General features: G+C 36.0%; 2 protein-coding genes across 9 annotated transcripts in view; one reads left to right on the top strand and one right to left on the bottom strand.

The window, feature by feature from the left end:
- Positions 1-24,435, top strand: part of LOC131166948 (OVARIAN TUMOR DOMAIN-containing deubiquitinating enzyme 7) — a 50,411-nt gene extending 25,976 nt beyond the window's left edge. For 6 of the 8 annotated variants that reach the window (XM_058125631.1, XM_058125642.1, XM_058125614.1 and 3 more), the window contains 2 exons: positions 24,109-24,245; positions 24,403-24,435. In XM_058125631.1, the coding sequence (XP_057981614.1) occupies positions 24,109-24,232 (124 nt within the window). In that variant the 3' untranslated portion in view covers positions 24,233-24,245; positions 24,403-24,435. The other 2 variants (XM_058125623.1, XR_009139917.1) reach the window with 2 other exon arrangements.
- LOC131166975 (uncharacterized) lies at positions 4,369-5,492 on the bottom strand. Its single transcript, XM_058125679.1, has 2 exons — positions 5,163-5,492; positions 4,369-5,059 (listed from the first exon to the last, which is right to left on the bottom strand). The coding sequence occupies exons 1-2, from the start codon at positions 5,268-5,270 to the stop codon at positions 4,556-4,558; spliced, it is 612 nt and encodes a 203-aa protein (XP_057981662.1). The 5' UTR covers positions 5,271-5,492; the 3' UTR covers positions 4,369-4,555.
- Positions 24,436-24,724: the final 289 nt, after the last annotated feature.

The following is a 24,724-nucleotide window of genomic DNA, read 5'->3' as shown; positions in this document are numbered from 1 at the left end:
AATTAATTGTAGATATTTATGTATTTTTTAATGTCTGAAAATGATTTAAAGTAACTGATCATAGTTAAATTTATTTTATTTTGGCTAATTAAATTAAGTATAGACATTTATATTTTTTTCAATGCCTGCAAATGCCCCCACTACAAGACTAGATTGTGCACAGGTTTGCCATGTAGTAAAAATGGGTCTAAGAGTTTTTTTTTTTTTTAGTGGGCTGAATATATTTATTCATTGGAGGTTTATATAAAGCTTACACTACATATATAATAGCCCATGTTCTATTCCTTTAACTTACAAGGAGTCTAAATTGCCACCCTAATGGTTTTTAATATTACAAAGCCCTTTAGTGTACCTTTCGGCCACCCCACATTTTGCACTTTGCACATTAAATAAAACCCTAGTCTACTTTTCGTTGAATAAGCCGCAGTTGCTCCATTTGGTAAAGCTTCCCTATGTATACTTGCCATGTCTCGTTCAAGCATTATCATAATATTTGCTTGACCTTTGAATGTCATGATACATGTATGCATCATTAAGCAATGATGATGAGTGATGACGATGCCAAACATGGCATCACATGATTGCATATATACCATCTTTCAATTCTTCCTTCGGTTAAAGTTTTGCTTATTCCACAAATGCACACCAATATTCTACCTCCCATTAACTAATATATATATATATATATACATGTAACACTTAATTTTTTTAAGAATTTTAAGGAAGCACCTTGAAGAAATTTATCTATGTTGTTTCAATTATAGAAGTAATTTTTCTTTCTTCACGAGTTTGACAATCTTGTGTAAGACATTCGCATGATTCTTTTGGGGCGTAACTTTCTTGTGCACTTTTCCATTCTAGAGTGTTAGATCTTTTTAGGTATGTTTTTTCACAGTTTTTCGGTATCTTATACTTATAATATAATTTTTTTTTGTTAAGTCTCCAAAGATGCATCGCTAACAAATCTTCCCGGATTACTTTTTCGATTCTATTTCTTGGCACGTTGCCTTGGTAATACAATTTTACCCTCACTTGAATATTGTAATTACCATTGACCAATCACTGTCTGACTTCCAATGTCTTCCCGAATTGCTTCTTTTGGCATGTTGTCTTGTTTATATAATTTTACCCTCACTTGGATTTGTGGTTATTAATGACCGATTGCTAATTGATTGCCAATGTCTTCTTGACTTGCTTTTTTTGTCATGTCATCTTGGTAATACAGTTTTACTCATCGAAATATTGTAGTTACCAATGACTATCACCGATTGATCGCCAATATCTTCACGACTTACTTTTCTTAAGACATCATTGTAGTAATATATTTTACCCTCATCTGGATATTGTAGTTACCAATGACCGTTTGCCGACTAATCACTGATGTCTTTTTGACTTGCTTCTCTTGGCACACATTGTCCTGATAATATAATTTTATCCTTATTCAGATATTGTAGTTACCAATGATTGATCATTGACCAATCACCGATGTCTTTCCGGCTTGCTTCTTTTGGCATGTTGTCTTGGTAATACAATTTTATCCTCACCTAGATATTGTAATTACCAATGACTGCTTGCCGACTGATAATTGATGTCTTCTTAACTTGCTTGTCCTGGCACATCATCTTAATAATACAATTTTACCCGCACTTGAATATTATGGTTACCAATGACCTATTGCCGACCAATTGCCAATGTTTTCCCAGCTCAACTCTTAGACTTATTTTCATCCTTTTTTATATATTTATTATTGTGTTGTTTTCTTTATGTATGGATGCGTAGATATTGCAGTGGAAAATTGTCAAACATGACCAAGGTGCGAGAGCAGCAATGTTACCATCCGAAGAATATCCTTTTTCTCAAAACGCACATTTTAAGAAAAGTGTAATTTGTGTATCATCATGTTGATTTGTGGTAACACTCATAAAAGGGAGGAAGATGCTATTATATGTCCTTATCACACCTCTGTGATTGGAAGTTGTTCAAGGATGGTCGAATGACAATTTTTCAACCTTTATCATTTGAGTTGTTGGATGAAAAAGTAGATGCAGTTGTTGTTTCATTAATAGCAAGACAAAACTCAAGAAAAACGCCAAAGAATGTGTTGAAACTCCAGACTAGCCACCATGATGTGTGGAAACAAGAGATCTTCCCTTGACCCTAGGACAATGCCATTTCGAGCAGCAAATCCATTGGGAAGGAATCCAATTGCAAGTTTATTTTATTTCTTTTGTTGGATACTGGGAGTGGGTAGAACTTGTTCTTGGGCAGAACGAGAATGTTTTGGAGGAAGTTGGTGTTACTTTGCCATCATAGCATTTATATTTGTGTATTACCACTGTCCTTATGTGGCTTGCACTTTTTGTAAGGCTTGGTGGTCCACTACTAACTCTCTCTAAATCATTGATGGTGAGCTCTCAATTTATTTGTGGGATTTTAAGAAATTTAGCGGGACTTCCCATCACTGGATTTCTTTATGACAAGGTAACTCCAAGTCTTGAAGAGATTGACAGTTTGATGATTCCAGCAATCATGTTCTTCCTTTTAGCTATAGGTTTCTTTTATATGGCTACCTTTGTGCCCGACAAGAAGATGACGACCCCTTCCTTTCTACCAAACATAGGGTAACTATCTCAATCAAGGATCAAGTTTTGGTTTCATGGGCACTATTGTCACCAAAACCTTTTTGTCTTGCCTGGGACTTGTGATGACTCTTTAGTGTACACCTTGAGTTTTGTATCTTGTTTGGATGTCTTAGCCTCGTAATCATACTCCTGAGGTAGATTTTGTTTCTGTCGGCCTAGGTGTTGATTTTGATAATGAAGATGAAGTGTATCTTGCAACATTTCTATCAACTTGGTTATGTATCAATAGTAGTTTTATTCAACCAAAAACTTTTAAAGTTGTTAGTTTGATGGCTCGCGACATATGCTTTAGTTTAGCGATACCTATCATGGCGAGCATTTACAATAGTTTTAATCAAATATCTACATATGAGGAGGGATTCGGAGAATGCCCAATTATACTTCCTAGGCATTAAGTGTATGCTTGGATGGATGCTTATTTCAATGTCCATACAACTTCGAAATGTGTTTCTGCAAGACCACCTATATTTGCTTATGGAGGTCATTTTCACTATATAAGCATAGGTCCTATTTCCAATTGGAAAGTAATCCAACATCTCACAATTGTTTTTTGGCAATTAACTAGATCAAAAGAAGTCAATGATGTTGAATTGGTAGGCATAGCAAACAAACCCCTAAGGAATGATGGTTTTGATTATTTAGTGAACCTTTGTTTGTGCTACTTGACATTGTGAAGGAACAACTGGTACTTGGTAGAATCATATAGTCCTCACAGATTTGGTAGGCAATTTGGATATTGTTAGGGCATGCCCAGTGTATTGATTCTAGACATATGTGTTGAATAATTGGGGTAAAATGGAAGACTTAACCTTAATGATAGGTCTCACCTTCTATTTATAACATATGTCAAGTATAATACCAATGACCATAATACTCATAATACACTTACTCACTCACACTTACTAACATAACTCTAATGCATAATAATAATGCGAAATGTCTAAACCATTAACACTCCCCCTCAAGCTGGAGCATATATATTATATGCTCCTACCTTGCTTTAGTGAATAAATCAGCTAGCTTAAACTCAAACTTCATTTGAGTGGTTGTAATGAGCTTTTGTATAAGTTTCTCCCAAACAAAGTGGCAATCAGTTTCAATTAGCTTTGTTTGCCCATGGAAGATGGGGTTGGAGGCAATATGAATAGCAGCTCAATTATCACAACTCAACTACATAGGCTAAGAATGTGGAAAACCTAGTTCTTTCAACATTGTTCTTCAACCAAACACGTTCACATGTAGTGTGTATTGTAGCCTTATACTCTGATTCAACATTTGACTTGGCCACCATAGTTTGTTTCTTACTTTTTCAAGACATCAAATTACCATAAAAAAAAAAAAATATAGTACTTGGTTGTGGATCTTCGGTCGGAAGGCAATCGGACCCAATTTGCATCTGTATATCCTTGGATATACACGTGACCTCGATCCTGATATAAGAGACCTCTCACTGGTGCATCTTTGAGATATCTCAAAGGGCAAGTTTTTGCATCCTAGTGACTTGTTCTCGGGGAATTGAGAATCTTACAACACTTGTTGCGAAGGATATATTTGGTCGAGTGGCTGTGAGACATAGTAGTCAGAGGCGCGAGGCGAGCCGAGGCGCAAAGGGTCTTTGAAGCCGAGGCGCGAGGCGCGAGGCGAAGGCGCGCGCCTCACGAAGGTGAGGCGCACAATTATTAAAATGGTGTAAAATATCTATTTGGGGTAATTTATATATGAACATATGAATATCTAGTCATATTAGAATTTAAAATGTCAAAACATTCAATAAAAAAATTGGAAATTTAATAAAATTGCCAAGACAAAGCCCAAAAGCCTCAACAATTCAACATAGTTCAACATCAAAAGAAAAGAGTACAATAAAAGATTTCAAAATATAAAATCTAAAAATCCTCCTCAATCATCACTCATCACTCATCATCAACTAGGTCGGTGAAGATATCATCATCTTCCTCTTCATCATTAGAACTGTTTTCTCCAACATCTTTTTCCTCTTCCGTCTCCTCTGCACTATCCACTTGGATTTCATCCTCATCTACAAGTTCCAACATTGTGGTCCGACCCCTAGCAGTGGTTGCACTACTAGATGAAGCCCTTCCTCTTCCTTTAGACGATGATGGCATATTTGTACTTATTCTTGATCTAGTGTGATGCGGGGGGTTATTTAGTCCAGCGGCTCTAGCAACAGAATCCCAAGTCAAATTATCATCTTCAAACACAAGTTCATCATCCTCATCAGAATCACCATCCATCCTACCAATCAACCACTCATTACTATCATCAATGTCCTTCAGGAGGATGGGATCAATGGTGTCACGTTTGTCGTATCGACGCCTCAGAGTTCGATTATATTTCACAAATACCAAATCATTCAAGCGTTGCTGGGATAGCCTATTTCTCCTTTTGCTATGAAGCTGCAAAAAGTTTAAAGTAATATGGTTAATAATGATTCTAAAAAGCAGTAGATTGGTAGTTCTTGTTCTTTAATAATTAATCCATGATATACTAATGACTTACATGTTGGAATATGCTCCAATTTCTTTCGCAGCCGGTAGCACTACACGTGAGGCTAAGAATTTTCACAGCAAACTTTTGCAAGTTTGGAGTTGTTGATCCATATGCCATCCACCATTGCGCTGTTATAAAATAAATTTTAAATGAATACCTACTAGGTAAATAGCAAAAATAATTTTCAAAAATGAAGAGGTAGTACAAATGCCACTTTACCTGGTGCTTTTGTCTTCCTTTGTCTCACTACCAAACTAATTCCAAAGACGCCACTAGCGGCATTGTATTTTTCCAACTCATTTGAAACTTTATCTTGCATTTCAATAGTTGGCAGTAACCTTCCAACACATTTGTACAAACCCGTCATAATTTCTTCATCTTGCAAAATGTTGGGGTTTGAATAAAAAAATTCTGGATTCAAGTAGTGTGCAGCTGCATGCAACGGTTGATGGAGTTGGCATCCCCACCTCGTATCAATAATTTCAAATGCCTCCTTGAATTTATCCTCTCTCTCACCAAAAGCCTTAGCTATGGCTTCCTTAGCCCTATCCATTGCTTCATAAATATATCCCATTGCAGGCTTCTTTTCCCCATCAACCAAACGGAGTACATGAACAAGTGGACCTGTTAACTTAAGAGCATAGACGATGGTACTCCAAAAAGTAGGCATCAAAACAATAGTAGCTGCTCTTTTGCCAGCCGCCTCCTTTGCCCATTTAGTAGTATTCCAATCTTCAGAAGTAAACATCTTCCTCAAGTTATTCTTTTGAAGATGGATTGAACGAAGAGTGATGAAGGCAGTTGCAAATCTTGTAACTGCAGGTCTTAGCAACTCCTTTCCTCCAGTGAATTGTCTCATCAAGTTGACAACGCCAACACGATTATAGATATAGCCTTTCAAAAAAATTGCCCTTTTCAAAGTTGCATGAATTGAAGGCATCTTCCCAATATCCTCCAAAATTAAATCAATGCAATGAGCAGCACACGGTGTCCAATATAAATGTGGCCTCTTTGCTTCCAACAATCTCCCTGTTGAAAAATCAAGGAATGAAGCCATTAAAATATTAAAATAAACAATATATACACTATAGAAAGTAGTTCTAAAAATAAGTTCTTACCTGCTGCAACATAGTTTGACGCATTGTCAGTTACCACTTGAATCACATTTGATTCTCCAATTTCTTCGACCATCTCATCAAGTAATCTATACGTTCTATCTGCATTCTTGACAATATTAGAAGCATCAATAGACTTGATGAATACTGATCCCCTTGGAGAGTTCACTAAAAAGTTGATTATGTCCTTATTAGCAACTGAATCTCTCCAACCATCAGACATAATTGAGCAGCCATATTTTGTCCATTCCTCCTTATGGACCTTCAACAACTCTTTCATTCGACTGACTTCCTCCTTTAGGTAAGGAACTCTCACTTCATGATAGCTAAGTGGCTTTATTCCAGGACCATATTGTCCAATCGATTCAAGTGCCACTGCAAAGCTGCTCAAACGTACAACATTAAATGGTATCCCAGCATCATACATCCACCTAGCAAAATCTCCCATTGCCTTTTTTCTAAGTTCTTTTTTGCACGCTTCATTTATTGATGTTTGCTTCATCTTCCCTTCTTTCCTAGCTTGAATCGCTTTCTTTGGATCGGGAGTAAAAAACAAGTCTATAGGCCCCTTCTGTTTTGGTTTCTTCAAGTTGGATTGGTATGATCTTTTACTTCCATCACTAGTAAACACTCTCTTGCCACGAATGTCAATTTCTTGAACTTCATCTTCTTCATCTTCACCGTAATGATCTATATCATCAAAGTCGGGCAATAACTCATTTTCCTCCTTTTCCATATCTTTCTTCAACATATACTCTTTAATCTCCTCACGTACATGAGTAGGGCACTTAGAGCATTCTTTCACATTTCGAAATCCTCCGACAATGTGTTGTTTTGCTCGAAATATTCCTCCCCTTGTGACTTTAGCACAAAAATTGCAGGTCAAATTATTTCTATTTTTTTGATCCTCCAAATGTGCATACTTCCATGCGGGATCTTTCTTTGACGAGGCCTCACATCCAGAACTAGAATCCATTTAAGATTTTAGACTTGGTATCCCGTATCCTAACTGAAAAAACAATGCATCATATATTTATAATTTAAGACTTACATAATGCATTTCCAAACAAATTAAAAAACAGTACCTAAATTTCAATAAAAAGAATAAATATTATGTATTAGTTATAATTTATAAACTTACATTAATTAAACTAAATATTATAAATTAAAAAACAGTAGCTAAATTTCTGTAAAAAAAATAAATATTATGTATTAGTTATAATTTGTAAGCTTACATTAATTAAACTTAATATTATAAATTAAAAAACAGTAGCTAAATTTCTGTAAAAAATATACATATTATGTATTAGTTATAAATTGTAAGCTTACATTAATTGAACTTAATATTATAAATTAAAAAACAGTAGCTAAATTTCTGTGAAAAAAATAAATATTATGTTATTAGTTATAATTTATAAGCTTACATTAATTAAACTAAATATTATAAATTAAAAAACAGTAAGCTTACATATAAAGAAGAAGAAGAAGAAGAAAAAAAGCAGGCAGCAGTCAGCAGCACGCAGCAGGAAGAAGAAGAAGAAGAAGAAGAAGAAGAAGAGAAGCAGTAGCAGAAGAAGAAGAAGAAGAAGAAGAGAAGAGAAGCAGCAGGCAGCGGGACGCAAGCAGCAGCAGCAGCAGAAGAAGAAGAAGAAGAAGAAGACTTACATAGGTTCGAAGTGTTGAAGGCGTCGTGACGAACTCACGTCGTGCTCGAAGGCAGTCAGACGAACTCACGACTGCTTCGAAGGCAGGCAGACGAACTCGCGAGGGCTCCGGCTGGTTCGAAACGAAGTTGCGCAGGTCGTGCTTCTTCAAAATGTCGAAGATGAACTCACGATCCTGGTCGAAGCTCGAAGACGAAGTCGCGAAGGCTTCCGGCTGGTTCGAAGGCTTGCAAACGAACTCACGAAGGGCTTCGAAGGGTCGAAAGGGGCTAGGGCTCTGTTCGTTTGAGTCGAATAAGGGATACGAGTCTGGCTTGGGCTATTTTTCTCCTTTAAATGGCTTAAAAATACACAAGGCACGCCTCACTGCGCCTCGCGCTTCACTGCGCCTCGTCTCGCCTGGGGTCGCCTCTTGCAGGTCGCCTCGCCCCACCTGTTATGAGGCGGCGGACTCATCGCCTCACTGCGCCTTGCGCCTAGGCGCGCCTCAGGTGCGCTTTTAACTACTATGCTGTGAGATAATTCAACATTCCAACAAGTCTTCGGTAGTGTCCTGGGTTAGACAACAAATCACGTATATTTGACACTAACTTACTATTGGGATCCATGTGTGCATCAATAGGTTTGGATCCCAATATCCTAGTCTTATCTAAAAGATCGAGAACATACTTCCTATGTGAGAAGACAGTTTTCGTGTGAGATCTCTATGTGAGAAGTCCTTGGTTTGAAACTTACTCTGTAGGAAAAACTTTAGGTCCTGGATGCCTTGATCATCTTCACTGGTGATCACAATGTCATTATATACACAATAGGAAAAATATTACCAAATGGAGTATGACAATAAAATACAGAGTGATCTACTGCACACCACCAGAGGCCAAATTCAAGTACTTCAACACTAAATTGGCCAAACCATGCTCTCGGAGATTGTTTTAATCCATGTAATGATTTCTTAAGCCAATACATTGTGCCTAACTCCCTTCAAGCAACAAACCTAGGTGGTTGGTCTAGATAGATGTCCTCATGAAGATCACCATGTAGGAACATTCTTCATACATAACTGATGTAGAGGCCAATGACAAGTAGTGGCTAAAGAGATGAGCAAACATATTGAGGCAAGTTTAGTGATTGGAGAGAATGTGTTTGAATAATCCAAACTGTATATTTGAGTATATCCCTTAGCAACAAGGCAGACCTTCAAACGAGCCACAACACCATCAAGATTGACTTTCACATTGTACACTGAACCACAACCAACCACATACTTTTTAGGAGGAAGAGGTACCAAATCCCAAGTATCATTATCATATAACGCACACATCTTTTCAACCATTGCAGTTCACCCAGAATGGGATAGGGCTTCAGAAATAGATTTTGGAAGAGCAACATAAGACAGAGATTGAATGTTGGGTACAATTGCATTTACCTTTTTGAATAGCTGTAGGAGGATCAATATAATGGGAAATAAGATCATCTGACAAAGGAACTAGAAGCTTAGTAGTAGAAGCTGGAGGAGACTCTCCTTCCTTGAGTCGTCGTGTGTATACCTGTAAATTGGGATGATTCAAGTGATAAGGACTCAAACTAGATGAAGAGGTAGGAGGATTGGGCACAAATAATCAGTCGAGATCTAGAAGGTAGAGGAAAGGACTCATCAAGGTCAATAGAACTCAAGGAATTAGAGTAGTATGATGTAGGCTCAGAAAAGGTGACATCAGAGGAGACAAACAATCGATGTAAATTGGGACTGTAACATCGATATCCCTTTTGAGGTAGGAATAACATAGAAAACTAAATTTGATAGCACATGGATCCAACTTACCTATTCTTGGAGTTAGATTGACAAAAGACAACCAAATATACGAGGAGGAAGGGAGAACAAAGGAGCCTTAAGGAAGATAACTGAATATGGGATTTCACCACCAAGGACAGAGGATGTCATTTTATCATGGTTTGAAATAGCGGCCGCCGGTAACGTCGCGTAACGGTCGCGGGACGCGGGATGCACGTGTGTTATGCAATGGGTTGTGGGTGTAACGGTTGTGAATTTGTTTCACGCATGCACAACCATGCCAAAATTGAGCAATAAGCATGAAATTCATTAATACATGATTTTAATGAATTTTGACTGCTTTTATTCAGCCTACAAATGATTTTTAATAGGTGTTATGATTTTTATATTAATTTTAGTGTGCTATTTACAAAAAAAGTCATTTTTTTAATAGTTTGCACTACTTTAATGGGTAAACAAATGTAGAAATGTAATTAAAACGAAGAATCAATTAATTAGAGACGTAAAATTACTAAAAATGAGTCAACACTCAATATACACATACATGAATTTGAAAAATAATTCGTATCAATAGTCCAATACATAAGTACAATATTACAATATAGCGCATGTCACTACCAAAAAAAATGACGTGGAGGGTCTTCATAATCTGCATCTCTATCTTGAGATTGGAATTGAGAATTATCTCCCTACCCTTGTGGAAATACATAGCTGAATAAACCCATGTTCACATTTATTTCGTAGTTGCTCCTAAAAATCTACTAGTGGTGAAAATCTAACTGATATAGGAGGTGCATAGTCTCCTCCTTGACCATTTTTTGAATAATATCCTTAAGTTGGGGCTAGGGCTAGGGCTAGGGCTAGGGCTAGGGCTGACTCTAGGTAGTGTGTAGAAGAAGACTCACTTGATCCTGACCCACTAGGAGGATATGGATGAGACACATTATATAGATCATAGTGCTGAGGTGGTGGATATGCTTGATGAGATCCATATGATTGTGATGATGAATCATCTAAACCAATGTCTCCAAAACTATGGACCACACCATCTGAATCTTCAGCAGAATCACGCTCTTGGTGTCGGCAACTTCTTTAACTTTGTGCACCATGACTCCCACTAGGGTCATCACTAGTAGCACTCTTCTTGGGTTGTGAAGTTTGGTACTTAGGAGGAATACCCAAGTCATAATTTTCGGGTATATCATGTAGTCCTTAATGACTAGGAGGATATGTATCCCCTACAAATGATGCCCCTGTGTCATACCCATAATCATGTTCTGCACTGCCACTACTACCACCATCACCCCCAGCCCCAGTCCTAGCACCACTAGGTCCACTACCACCATCGTCATCATCACTTTGTGTATGTTCAAGACTTGAACTTGAATCATGCACATTTATTGGTGGTTGATCACCTCTTTTTGTAGAACCACCAACCTCTTCATCTAACCAATTTGAGTTGTCCTGATCGTCGAGTAATGGTGCCTCTCTCTCCTCTAACCATGGACTCAAATGATCATCTTCTTCGAAAATATAGTCCAAATTGATAGGGTTAAAACTATCTTCCATGTCTCGTTGGCTTCTTCTCATTGTATGTCTTAACTTTAACCTCATGTTGTAATGTAGGAAAACAAGTTTTTGTAGTCTCATGTACTTTAGTCTATTTTTTGTTTTTGTATGGATGAGGCTAAAGATGCTCCAATTACGTTCACAATTCGAAGCTGATGTGGTCTGACTAAGAACTCTGATTGTGCTATTTTTTGTAACTCATGAACACACATGCCATAATGAATCCACCATTCGGCTGCATAAATAATTGAAGAAAAACATGTCAATATAGTGTATTTTTGAAAAGTCAAATTTGAACATAAAAATGATTAAATAGGTCCATTCATCCATTATTTAGCTACATTTATCAGGATTTGTTTGTTTCACTGCCCTTTGAGCCAATAGAGTTCCAAATGTTTCCTGTCTATCTCGATATAGCAACAACTAAAAAAGGAGGATTGTGAAGTATAATTAATTAATTATATGTATATTATAGAAAGTATGACAGAAGACTAAAATAATTCATTATTCAACAGAACCAATACTTACTTGATTAATAGCCCGAATTTGAGTGTCTATATCAAGTACCGACTTGGTTATCACTTTTTTAACCCCATCCATAACTTCTCTAGCAACTTTAGAAGAGGGTGGGGCACCATAAAGAAATTGAGGGTTCAAAAAATATCTTAAATTAATTTACAAATATATTAATCAAGAATAATGTTTTAATGCAACTACGCATGATTTAAAAGTTGAAATAATAAGAAATTTGTATTTTATTTACACTTACCAATTACGTGTAAGTCTTGGTGCAATTGAAAACTCCACTGATTATCAATAATTTTCCAATAATATTTGTAGAATCGGCACTCTTTTTGAATGGCCAAGTTTGCCCTATCAATTGCCTCGTATATGAAACCCATGGTTGGTTTTTCGTCACCATCAACTAATTTAAGAACTTTCACTAAGGGTTCCTGTACTTTAATTATATTGGAGGCCTTTTGCTCAAACTCTTTCCTTAAGATAATCTTCTTTGCATCATATGCTGGGTCAGATTTTTTCATCCCAAACCTTGACTTTTTTCAAGCATCAGACGTGAACATTTCCCTCAATGCTTGTTTATGCCAACAATGGTCTCAAAGGCAATAAAGTTGGTGGCAAATCGAGTGATGGCAGGATGAAGCAATTCCCTATTATTTGTGAATTTTTTCATGAAATTCACTGTCCACGTGTGGTTGTAAATAAAAGAGGCTCTTTTTTTTGCATTTTCTAAAACCTTATTCACATTGCTTTTCTTACCAATATCTTCAAAAATAAGGCCTATGCAATGAGCTGCACATGCTGTCCAGTAGAGATTGAGACTTTTTTGCATTAATAATTTCTCTCCCGCCTTCATTCCAACTTCATTATCAGTTACTACTTGGACAACATTTTCCTCTCCAATTTCATCAACCACATCGTCAATAAATCTGAAATGAAATTATAGATTTGACAATTACTACTACTTAATTAAAAATATACAAGTCATCAAGTGTCTCAAGTCAATCAAAATTGGAAATTATGTAAAATAATATTCAACTATTCTACTCGGGACATCAGAGGCATCAACTGACTTGTGGAAAATAGTGCCTCTATTGCAATAAGTGAATAAATTAAAAAGTTTATTGTGTGTTTTTCTTGTGGGCCTTAACCATCACACATAAATACATATTGGTGACACCTCTCTCCTTCAAAATGCTAGCAAAAGAAGATATATAATTTTTCATTTCCTGATATTCTTTACTCTAAATATATTTTAGAGACATCATTCTTTTTGGTGGTAACATGTGCTATATTGTAATATTGTACTTATGTATTGAACTATTGATACGAATCATTTTTCAAATTCGTGTATGTGTATATTGAGTGTTGACTCATTTTTAGTAATTTTATGTTTCTAATGAATTGATTCTTCATTTTAATTACATTTCTACATTTTTTACCCATTAAAGTAGTTCAAACTATTAAAGAAATGACTCTTTTTGTAAAAAGCGCACTAAAATTAATATAAAAATCATAATACCTATTGAAAAACATTTGTAGGTTGAATAAAAGCAGTCAAAATTCATTAAAAAATCATGCATTGATGGATTTCATGCTTATTGTTCAATTTTGGCGTGGTTGTGCATGCGTGTAACAAATTCACGACCGTTATGCCCGCTTCCCGTTACATGACACCTGCATCTCCCACGTCCCACGACAGCAATGATCATTACCCGATGTTACCCATGACCGCTATTTTGAACCATGCTTCCTGTTGATCATCAATAATTGGCAACACTCATCTATGGTATTAGTTTCTTTTTTGAATATAGCAATAGTAGTGACAAGATTCACCAACTGCCCGTTTTCCTTCTTAGGATATGTTCTATTGTTATATGATCAAATATTTTCAGAAGTTATTCAGCATATCTACAATAGGGAATCAAATCTTCCTTCTTTATGTTGTAGTGTGATAGAAGCTGATTGATCATTTATTTCGAATCACTATAGACCTTTAAGTGTGAAATTCCCATTTCTGTAGCCATCAATAACCCAATAATCAAGGCTTGGTACTCAACAATGTTATTTTGAACAAAGTGCAAAAGAATATGCCCCATAGAGAATCTAAAAACGCCCAATTTGACGAAATTGGTTGGTCTGATAGTAATTTTGTCAATGCTTGTCCTTTAATAGCTTTTTGTGAGATGTACACAAAGTCATACTATTGAAGGATGACTCCCCACTTTGCCAAATGCCTTGACAAGACCCGCCTTGAAAGGACATATTTAACAGGATCAGCTTTAGCAACTGAGGAACTGTATGTGCCTACATGTAATTATTCTATTTATTAATAGGGAAGAAGAAGGCTAAGCATATCTTTTCTATAGGCAAATAATTTAACTTAGTTCCTATAAAAGTTTTGTTTAAGTGGTATAAGGCTTCTTCTTTCCTTTTCATTTTCTTGTGCAAGCAATACCCCAAGGGACTTTTCTTGTGCAGCAATGTACAACAGCAATGTTTTCCCAAGTATAGGAGCACCTAAAATAGGTGGATTAAGCAAACATTTTTTTTTTTATTCCTTCAAAAGCATTGTCACACACCTCAGCCCATTCAAATGGTATATCCTTCTTCATTAGGCAATTAAAGGGCTGACACTGACTGGCTAGGTTTGAAATAAAGTATTGGATATTAGTGAGACAACCCTGTAATCTCCTCATGTAGGTTTTTTGGTTGAGGGATATTTTGAATAGCATCAATCTTCGATTGATCTACTTCAATACCTTGATGATGAACTACTAACCCCAAGAACTTTCTTTATGTGATGCCAAAAAAACACACTTTACTTTTGAGGGTTTATCTTGAGCTGATACTTTCTAAGACGATGAAATATCGCCCCTCAAATCTTGTAAATGATCTTTTTTGAACTTGGTCTTTACTATCATGTCATCAACATAGCATTTGACATTCTTATGCAAAATATCATTGAAAATTTTCTGCATTGCACGTTAATAAGTAGCACCATTGTTCTTCAAACCAAAAGACATTACTTTGCAGTAATAAATTCCTTTTGTGGTTCGAAAGGCAGTTAAGTCTTCATCCTTTGGTGACATCCTTATTTATTTGTAACTAGAGGAATCATCCATAAATGATAGTGCCTTATGTCCTATTGTTGTATTTACCATAATCTCAGTGATTGGTAATGGGAAGTCTTCTTTTGGACAGACATTATTCAGATCACGAAAGTTAACACAACCATGAAGATGTCCATTTTGTTTTATAATTGGGACAATATTTGCAATCTATGATGGGTATTTAACCTCTCGAATAAAACCTGTTTCAATGAGTTTGTTGACTTCAATTTATATATGAGGGATAAGCTCAGGATGAAACCTTCTTTATGCTTGCTTAACAGGTCAAGCACCTTGTTTCAATGCTAAGTGATGTACCACAATTTTTGGATCAAAATCAGGCATTTCTTTGTATGCCCAAACAAAGACATCTCCATATTCAGACAGAAGTTTGAGATGCTGTTTCTTTTCTTCGAAAGTGAGAGACGTGTTGATAAATGTTGCTTGGGGTTCCTATGTGTACTGAGGTTGATTTGCTTCAGCTCATGTGGATTGATTGCTATCATCTAATGTTGTAGGAGCATCCTTTACTTCTTCATTAGAAGTATTTGAGTTCTCTTCTTCCTTTATCGTAACATGATGGCTTGGAAAAACATTCTCTACGTCATTTTGCTTCTTTGGATTTTGTTGAGGTTGTCCCGTATGCACAATGGTGTGTTTCTCTGCTCTAAGTGACCCATTTGTATTAACTTCCAACAAAGAAGAATGTCTCATATGGGATTGAATAAGGCTGCAAGCCTCTTGATCATTCTTTTTCTCCGTCTTTGATACTCTTATCTTTAACTTGTTCTTAGAAGTCTTAAAAGAATTTTTCTTTAACTCCCAAGCATTTAAAGACAGATTTGCGATCCTTAGAGGGGCCTTCTCTATTTTAAAGAGTAACGCCGAGTCTTCCAAATATGGATGATTTTGCTGAAGTAGATTTGATGCGGTCAAACACTAATATGCGAGAATTGGATAAGGATGTTCTTGCTCTGGCTCGTTTGCATATCTGCTATTATATTTTGTTGAATTCATTTGCACTTATATAATCGGTATGGTGTTGCTCGGTTAATCATAACTGATACAATCTTCGATAGCTTAGTGGATAAGTTACGCGAGAAGTTTGAGTTCAAACAATACAACTCTTTGATGTGCAATGCTACAACAAATAGGCTTCTAGAAGGATTCAACAACACACTCTGTAATCTTTCAAGAAAAATTGTGTCAAAAGCAAAAAGAGATTGACATGAAAGAATTAGAGAAGTCTTATGGGTGTATTGTACAACACATTGCACACTTACACGGTTCACGCTTTTCGCACTTGTCTATGGAGTTGAGGCAGTGCTTCCACTTGAGTGATAAATTCCGTCATTGAGGATCATTTGTCTTGGAACTTGGAAGGATTAAGATAATGCTCAATTGTGATTACAAAAATTAGAAGCCTTGGATGAAAGGAGGCTTCAGGCTTGACAACATTTGGAGTGCTATTAGGCACGTCTCTCCAAAGCTTTCAATAGAAAATTTTGACCATGATGCTTTCAAATATGCAACATGGTATTGGCTGTGCATAGACTCATCAATATAAGACATCGTTCTGGAGATAAAAACTCACTTCCAAGTGAGATAGACCATATGTGATACAAGAAGTCTGCACGAACAACGCATACAAAATGATTGATAGTGATGATCTAAGAATTGGCCCCACCAATGGCAAGTTCTTGAAACGTTGTTATGCCTAATGTCTTCCACTTTAAATTTAAGTGATCTAAAATTGAAACACATTTTTTTTTTAAAAGCAAAGCACTACTAATAATGTTGCACATGGTTAAACTACTAGAACACTACTAAATCTAAGCTAACAAAAAAAAGAAAAAAAAAGCACCAACAGTAGTGTTGTATATGGCTAAACTACTACAACACTTCTACCAAATCTAAGGTAGCAAACAATTGATCCGCCAATAGTGTTGTATGTGGTTAGACTACTAAAACAACCCATCAAATCTAAGGTGGTTAATAAGTAGATGCTCCTGGTCCTTATTAGTTAAAATTGTGAATGGCTCCATAAAAATAATTTTGAACTACGTTATAACTATCCTTTGTAGGCACTTACACAACTCATAAATATTTCCTAAATCTCGTCTAATCAAACATATACATGTATATTCACTGGTATGTTACATGTATATAAATTGCAACACCATCGATGACATAAAAAAAGTTTAGTACCAAATTCTAAAACTACAAAATGTCCTCACTAAAAAAATAATGATAAAATCAAAGATTTGTATCCATCCATTTGGAAATGTTTATTGAATTTCGATGGTCCTCCACAACCTTCCTTAGCATTTGAATCCTCTTGACATCCCTCTTTAGAGATGGACGGAATTAAATGAAGGTCCTTGCTAACTTTCAATGCATACTTCAATTCACATCGAGCATGATTGTTGGCAAAAGCTAATGATTCAATGTCCTTCTTTGCTTAATCTTTCTCTTTCTCTTGTGAAATTAATTTTCACTCAAAAGATGATCATTCTCCGCAGATGTTGCTCAAATGCTTGGCACGATCAATATGCTGGTGCTGCACTACAGTTAGTGCAGATTGGGCTGCTTCCACTTTTTTTAGCTGCCTCAACCTTCTTATGCTCTAATTCCTTTGGTGGCATGTACCATTGAATTCAGCTTACATATGAAGCAAAGCCTCTACAACGCCCATTGAAACATTAATTGTTGCCCTCAAAAAAGAGGTGTCACCCTTGAGTTGATTAGTGACTTGATATACGAAAGGTGCATTGCCCTTATATATTTTCTGAACAGGCTTAAGTCCCTCTCCCATGTCTCGAATCACTTTAGAAAAGATTTTGGAGGCTTACTAGCCAGGATGCTAAGATGAAGTTGGATCTTCAACTAGTTTATTTTGCTTGACTCGTTGAGCTATTGCTTCCTTCTTCAAAGTAGGGCCTTTGGAGGTATTCTCATTTGAACAAAAAAAAATGACATTAGTAATCATATTTTAATTATTATGTATTAAATGGTACAGATTTGAGAAGGTACTTGTGATAGGGTGTGTCAATATATCACCAAATGAGCATGAACCAGATAAATGAATGGCCTCGCCCACATCGATGGCAATGTTCTCACTGGTTAAAGGTTTTATGGCGGTTATGGTACCATTGCCTTTAGCATTTTTCTTTTCAGCAATTATTTTGCTAAAAGGGATATGGTCATCATTAGAGCTTATTGCATTTGAAGAAATGAAGCATATGAGACCTCTGTACTTTGCTCGATCAAGTCCTGCATCTTTTACATAATGAGAAGTCACACTTTGCTTCAACGATGGGCAAATGGACCGAGGGCGAGTAATACATGACTTATGAATAACTCTAGTACCTGGCTTGCATTTGTGGATACATCACCCAACAAAAGAATCTCCTTTCCTTTTGTGGATAAAATAATGATTCCTTTCTTTGTCTTCATGGACTGCAATGGTCACTATCATAGTTACTACCCGTGGAATTGGAAGGTAAGTTATTCTTGGCTTATTTGTTATTGTTTTGTGTTTCAGATTGTGCCCTTTCCCCTCTTATAGGCGATGCTACAAGTGGAAGATCGACAGTTGGTGTTGGATAGCTTTTTTCGGTCATTTCCACGATGTCATCATCAATACCAACCCTTTCGCTCTGAGAATTCTCCAAATGGAGAGAGGGAATTATCCTTTTACTTCTTATATAGGATCAACACGTACACAATTCGCATGTATGATTTTCTTAAGAATGCTAGGGCTATCATGAAAATAATAGGTAGTAATTCTACGCCACCAAGTATTGAACTGCTTTGAAGTATAAAGTTCAATATTCCTTGCCTTTAAATTCCCTTGCAGCACTTGCACTTTACAAGAATGTAGTTTGGAAAAGCTACACTACCAAAAGTGCACAAGTTATGGAGAGTGGTAGTTTGTAGGTCTTGAATCAATACCCCGAGGATGTCCTGACAATAAGGCTAACATATGCTCGATCATTTGCATAAGCTCCTCGTGCAATCTTTGGATATGGTTTTGGCATTTGTCGATGAGGATTGATGTGATGTCAAACTTGTTCTCAACATTGTTAGCTTACTCTCTCTGGTTATCCATAATTTGCTGGAGCATTCTGTTTTGGGCTATGGCATTTTCTGACTGCCATACAAAAAATGTTTGGAAAATCTATAAGAACTATATTGTTTACCAAGCACTAGTTGTTTCTTTGTGGAGTCAAGTAACACAAGCGAAGGTTCACTAAATATTCAAAATCATCATTCCTTGGAGATTTGTCTGTTATGTCTACCAATTCAACATCATTGACTTCTTTTGGTCTAGTAGGTTGTCAAAAAACAATTGAGGTGTTGGATTATTTTTAACTGGAAATAGGATTCATACTCATATGGTGAAAATGACCTCCATAAGCATAGATAGGTGTTTTTGCAGAAGCATATTTAGAAGCTGTGTAGATATTGAAATAAATGCTCATTCAAGCATAGAACATAATCCAGGGAAGTATAATTGGGCATTCTCTAGATCCCTCCTCATATGTGGATAATTGATTGAGACCATTGTAAATGCTCGCCAAGATAGGTATCGTGAAACTGAAGCATATGCCGCGAGCCATCCAACTAGCAACTTTAAAAGTTTTCAGTCGATTATAACTACTTTGGCTTCATGGTAGTGCAAAGATACATAATCAAGTTTACAGAAATGCTGCAAGATACTCTTCTTTTTTGTCGTTAGAAATAACTCCTAGGGCAACCAAAATAGAATCTTCCTTAGGAGTACGATTATGATGACTGAGACATCCAAATGGGACAAAAAACTCAATGTGTGAACTATGGAGAGCCATCATGAGTCTTAGGCAAGACAAAAAGGTTTTAGTAACAACAATGCTCATGAAACTAAAGCTTGATCCATGATGAGATAGTTACCCTATGTGTAGTAGAAGGGAAGGGGTCGTTATCTTCTTGTTGTGCAATATCGTAGGTATTTAAAAGAAACCTGCAACTAAAAGGGAGAATAGGATTTTAGGAATTGTTTAAACTGGTAAGCTATTCAAGACTTGGAATTACCTCGTCATAAAAAAATCTATTGATGGGAAGCCTTGTTTGAATCCCTTTAAATCTCCAAAACAAATTGAGAGCTCACAATGAGTAGTTTGGAGAGAGTAGTGGGGTCACTAAGCCTCAGAAAATGCAAGAACCAAATGAGGACAATGGTCGTATACAAATAAAGATGCTATGATGGCAAAGTAGACACTTGCTTCCTTCAAAACATTTTTTTTTTTTCCAAGAACAAGTTCTGCCCACTCCTAGTATCTAGGAGGTGGAATAAAATAACCTTGAGATTGGAATCCTTCCTAACAGGTTTGCTACTCAAAAATGTGTTGTCCCAAGGTCAAGGGAAGAGCTCTTGTTTTCCTTACATGGTGGCTACTGGCTAGTTTAGAGTTTCAACACATTCTTTGGTGTTCTTCTTGAGTTTGGTCTTGCTTTGGATGAAATGACAATTGTATCTTCTTTCACCGTCCAACAACTCAAATGACAAGGGATCAATCCTTAGCACAACTTCCAACCACAAAGGTGTGATAAGGACATATAATAGCCTCCTCACTTTTATAGGCGTTGTCATGAATCAATAACATGGTACGCAAATTACACTTTTCTTTAAACGCGCATTTTGAAAAGAAAGGATATTCTTCGAATGGTGACATTGCTTCTCTCACACTTTGACCATGTTTGACAATTTTTCGTTGCGATATTTGCGCATCCATATGTAAAAAAGAACAAAACAATAATAAATATAAAAAAGGGAAAAAAAATCTTCCTTTTAAAAATTTTGCCATTACAAGAAAGTTAGTCTAAGAGTTGAGCCAGGAAGACATTAGCAATTTGTTAGCGATCTGTCATTGGTAACTACAATATCTGGATGAGAGTAAAATAATATTGCATAGAGAAGCGAGTCGGGAAGACATCAATGATTGATCATTGGTAGCTACAATTTTGGATGAGGGTAAAATTGTATTACCAAGATGACATGTCAAAAGAAGCAAGCGGGAAGACATCGACCATCGGTCTGTGATTGGTCATTGGTAACTACAATATCTCGATGAGGATAAAATTGTATTACCAAGACGTCATACCAAGAAAGAGAGTCAAAGAAGTAATCTAAGAAGATTTGTCGGTGATTTGCCTTTGGAGATTATAAAATTTTTTTTTTTGTATACTAGTACAAGATATCGAGACTGTGTGAAAGACATACTTGAAAAGATTGAACACTCTAGAGTGAAAGTGCACAAAAAAGTTATGCCTCAGCAGAATCACATGAATGTCTTGCACAAGATTTCCAAACTCGTGAAAAAAGAAAGAATGCTTCTAGAATTGAAATAGGTTGGATAAATTTCTTCAAGGTGCTTCCACAAAATTCTTAAAAAAAGAAGAAGCAAGTGTTAGCATTTGTGGAATAAGCAAAACTTTGATGAAAGGAAGAATTGAAACATGATATATGTGTGCAGCTATGTATGGCATCGTCATTATCATAGCTTAATGATGCATCCATGTATCATGGCATCCAAAATCTAACAAATATTATGGTGATGCTTGAATGAGACATGACAGCCAACAGAAGAAAACTTACTAGATGGAGCAATTGCAGCTTATTCAGCAAAAGCAGCCCAGGGTTTTATTTTAATTTGCAAAGCGCAAGATGGGGGGTGGCCAAAAGGTACATTAATAGGGTTCTTAATTTTAAAAACTCTCAGGGTGATAATTTATACTCCTTGTAAACTAAAAGAATGGAAGATTGACTATTATATTTGTAGTGTAAGCTTTACATGGACCTCCAATGGAAAAATATATTCAGCCCATTAAGGAAAAAAAAAACTTCAAGACCCATTTTATTTCATGGGAAGCTTGTATACAACCTAGTCTTGGAGTGGGGGCATTCGTAGGCATTGAAAGTAAATATAAATGCCTATATTTAATTTAATTTGCCAAAATAAAATAAAATAAATTATGACCAGTTATTTTAATCTTTTTTAGATATTAAAAAATACATAAATTTCTACAACTAATTTAGTTGATCAAAATTAAATATATTTATGGCTAATTATTTTCAATGGGTTCATCCAACTTTAGTTCCGACTTTAAATATTGTGTGACCTTTTTCAAGGGGGCTGAAAGAAAAGAACAAATAAGAACTTGGAGAGAATGTATACATCAACCTAGCCTTCGTTCCTCAACAATTTTTACAATCAAGAAACTTCAACAAATTTTGGATCGCCATGAAGATCATATACATGTGCAATCTATGTTTTGTTGGAACATCCATCATTTGTGATCAAGTTTTCGCCATGAAGATCATATATGAGTCCATCTTTCGGAAAATTGCTAAATATTTCATCTTGTAGATTGACGAGGCCTTATTCAAGAGTCGCTCTTTGAGCCCTCAAATTGACATAAATCCAACTTCCATCAATCTTCAAATTCGTTACTTGGAAGATCCACACTGTCTCGTTTGAGAACACACTCTGTTAGCCTTCGAGCTGACAAATCTACTTTCGAGGAGATCGAATCAGAGGAACTCTTAATTCTTCCTTGTAAAAAGTACAAAGAGATTGTATTCATTCTTTATAGAATGCAAAATCAACAATTTGTACAAAATAGTACAAATAATTGCGCTGAGTCTTCATAGAGTATTTATAGGCCGTAAAGTTGGATGAGCACCCTAAAATAATTAGCCATAAATTTATTTAATTTTGACCAATTAAATTGTAGACATTTATGCATTTTTTAATATTTTCAAATAATTAAAATAACTTGTCATAGTTAAATTTATTTTATTTTGGGTAATTAAATTAAATGTATGCATTAGTATTAAATGCTCAATGATTCTATTTTGTTTTTTTTGTAAGTTTCTCTTAGTTGTTTACATATTTGTACAATGTTTTGAGGAACAAGAATAGTATAGATGGTGGAGAGGAAATGTCTAATGTTAGTTTTCAAAGATAAATTTGAATGCCTAGCTGGTGTTAGGGTTGCTTGGTGAGGAGATGCTTGGTTGACATTGCAAATCAGAAACCTTTATTTTCAATAGGAAAGGCAGGCAAGAAGCCTGGAATGATAATTATTAGCAAGTGATACGCTAAACTGATTTTGCAATGTATGTTTTGAGTAAAATTCATAATTTTTTGATGGTCATGTGTGATCGAGCAAATTAAAAGTTGCTACAGCATTTCTTCTTATCAAGAAAAGCTATGACAGCCCTTAAAAAAAAAAAAAAGAGGCCATTACTCTTTGTTAATATATTGTGGAGCAACATGAGGCCTATTGACCAAAAATCACCGTGAAAAAGAGTATGGAAATAAAAAAATATAGTAATAAAGTTACTTGGGATTTTCACTAATTGATGAGCCAAGAACGAGAAGTATTTTAGTGCAAGATCTTGGTTGGAGCTGCCCGCTAACTTTTTATCAATCAAATTGAGCCATGAAAGCATGCTGCCAATATCCTACTGGCATTTCTCCTCTGGCTGTAAGGGGGAAGGTAGGATTTTTAGCAGGGCCTAAGAGGGGCCAGCCTTTGTGGTGGAATAGAGGGATATGTGAAAATTTAAAAACAGGGCATGGAATCATGTCAACTCAGAAATAAGGTCAATTAAAAACACGTGGAAGCTGTTACAAAAATTGGTGGGCTAATATGGTATTAGAGCTCAGAGTCGGGCAGTCTTGGTTCAAGCCTAATGATCTATGTTTGTTACTGTGCTCTCCTCATTAGGTTGGTTATAGTGATCTTGTTTTGTTTGTATTTATCAATTTATTAAAGGTCAACTGTCAATTGTTCACCTTTCCATTGTCAGACAGAGTTGCTTGGAAGGGAGAGTGTTGGGATAATTTGAGGTCCATTTTCTTGACATAAAAATTATGGAGAATAATTTGGTTTGGACTATAGCCTAATTGTTAGGGAAGTTGTGAATTTATTATTAATGATGAAGATCACATCTTCATCTTTGAAGGTGGCAGTCCTAGAAAGTGTTTTTCTGCCTGATCTTTCTTTTTTGGGTGGGGGAAGGGGCGATCTAAGTTTCTCACAGAAAGAAAGAAAGCAGAGAAAAAAAGGGGGAAGAAAATGGATATTGAAAAATAGAGAGAATATATTTTCTAATCTGTTCTTATTCCTGTATTGTAGACATACAAATGACTCTGCTAAGGGTAAGAAAAGAAAACAAGGAAAGAAAGGTGGACCTGCTAAAGTTGCACCTTCCTATGGATCTGATGGAGGGCCACCTGACATGGGTGCACTTTGTATTTGATGATGCTATGAAGGTATTATTTTTTATACAGTTATACTGCTACATATTGGAGTGCTTTATGATTCTGTGGTGAAATTGATGCATATGGATTTAATAATTATATTTCTTCTCTCTCTTTTGACAGTTGGTATTTGTTCTGCTGTTATCAGGAAACAGATATGCAGTATCAGGAAACAGATATGCAGTTGGGGTTGTCTCAGGTCTGTAACAAGCTCCAAAATGAGTTCATCATTCCGTTCTGCTAATTTTTAAATATTTATGCATGCTGGAAGGTTAAATTGTTGAGTTTGTTCATTCTGGGTAATGAATTACTCCCAACAGTCTTTGGGTATTGAAGTTGCATGGAATTCCAGGAGTAGATAGGCATTAATTAGTAATAGAAGGTATCAATTTCAATATCTGTGTTTGTCCGATCTTATGAGCAAAGAATCAAGTTATATATGTGCTAGCCCTGGGGTTTCCACGCGTGACTAAAAAAAAAAAAACTCTGGC

This window comes from Malania oleifera, chromosome 1 (assembly GCF_029873635.1).
Source record: "Malania oleifera isolate guangnan ecotype guangnan chromosome 1, ASM2987363v1, whole genome shotgun sequence".
NCBI lineage: Eukaryota > Viridiplantae > Streptophyta > Magnoliopsida > Santalales > Ximeniaceae > Malania > Malania oleifera.
The sequence above is the reverse complement of the archived record's forward strand: the minus strand, read 5'-3'. Positions and strand labels throughout refer to the sequence as shown.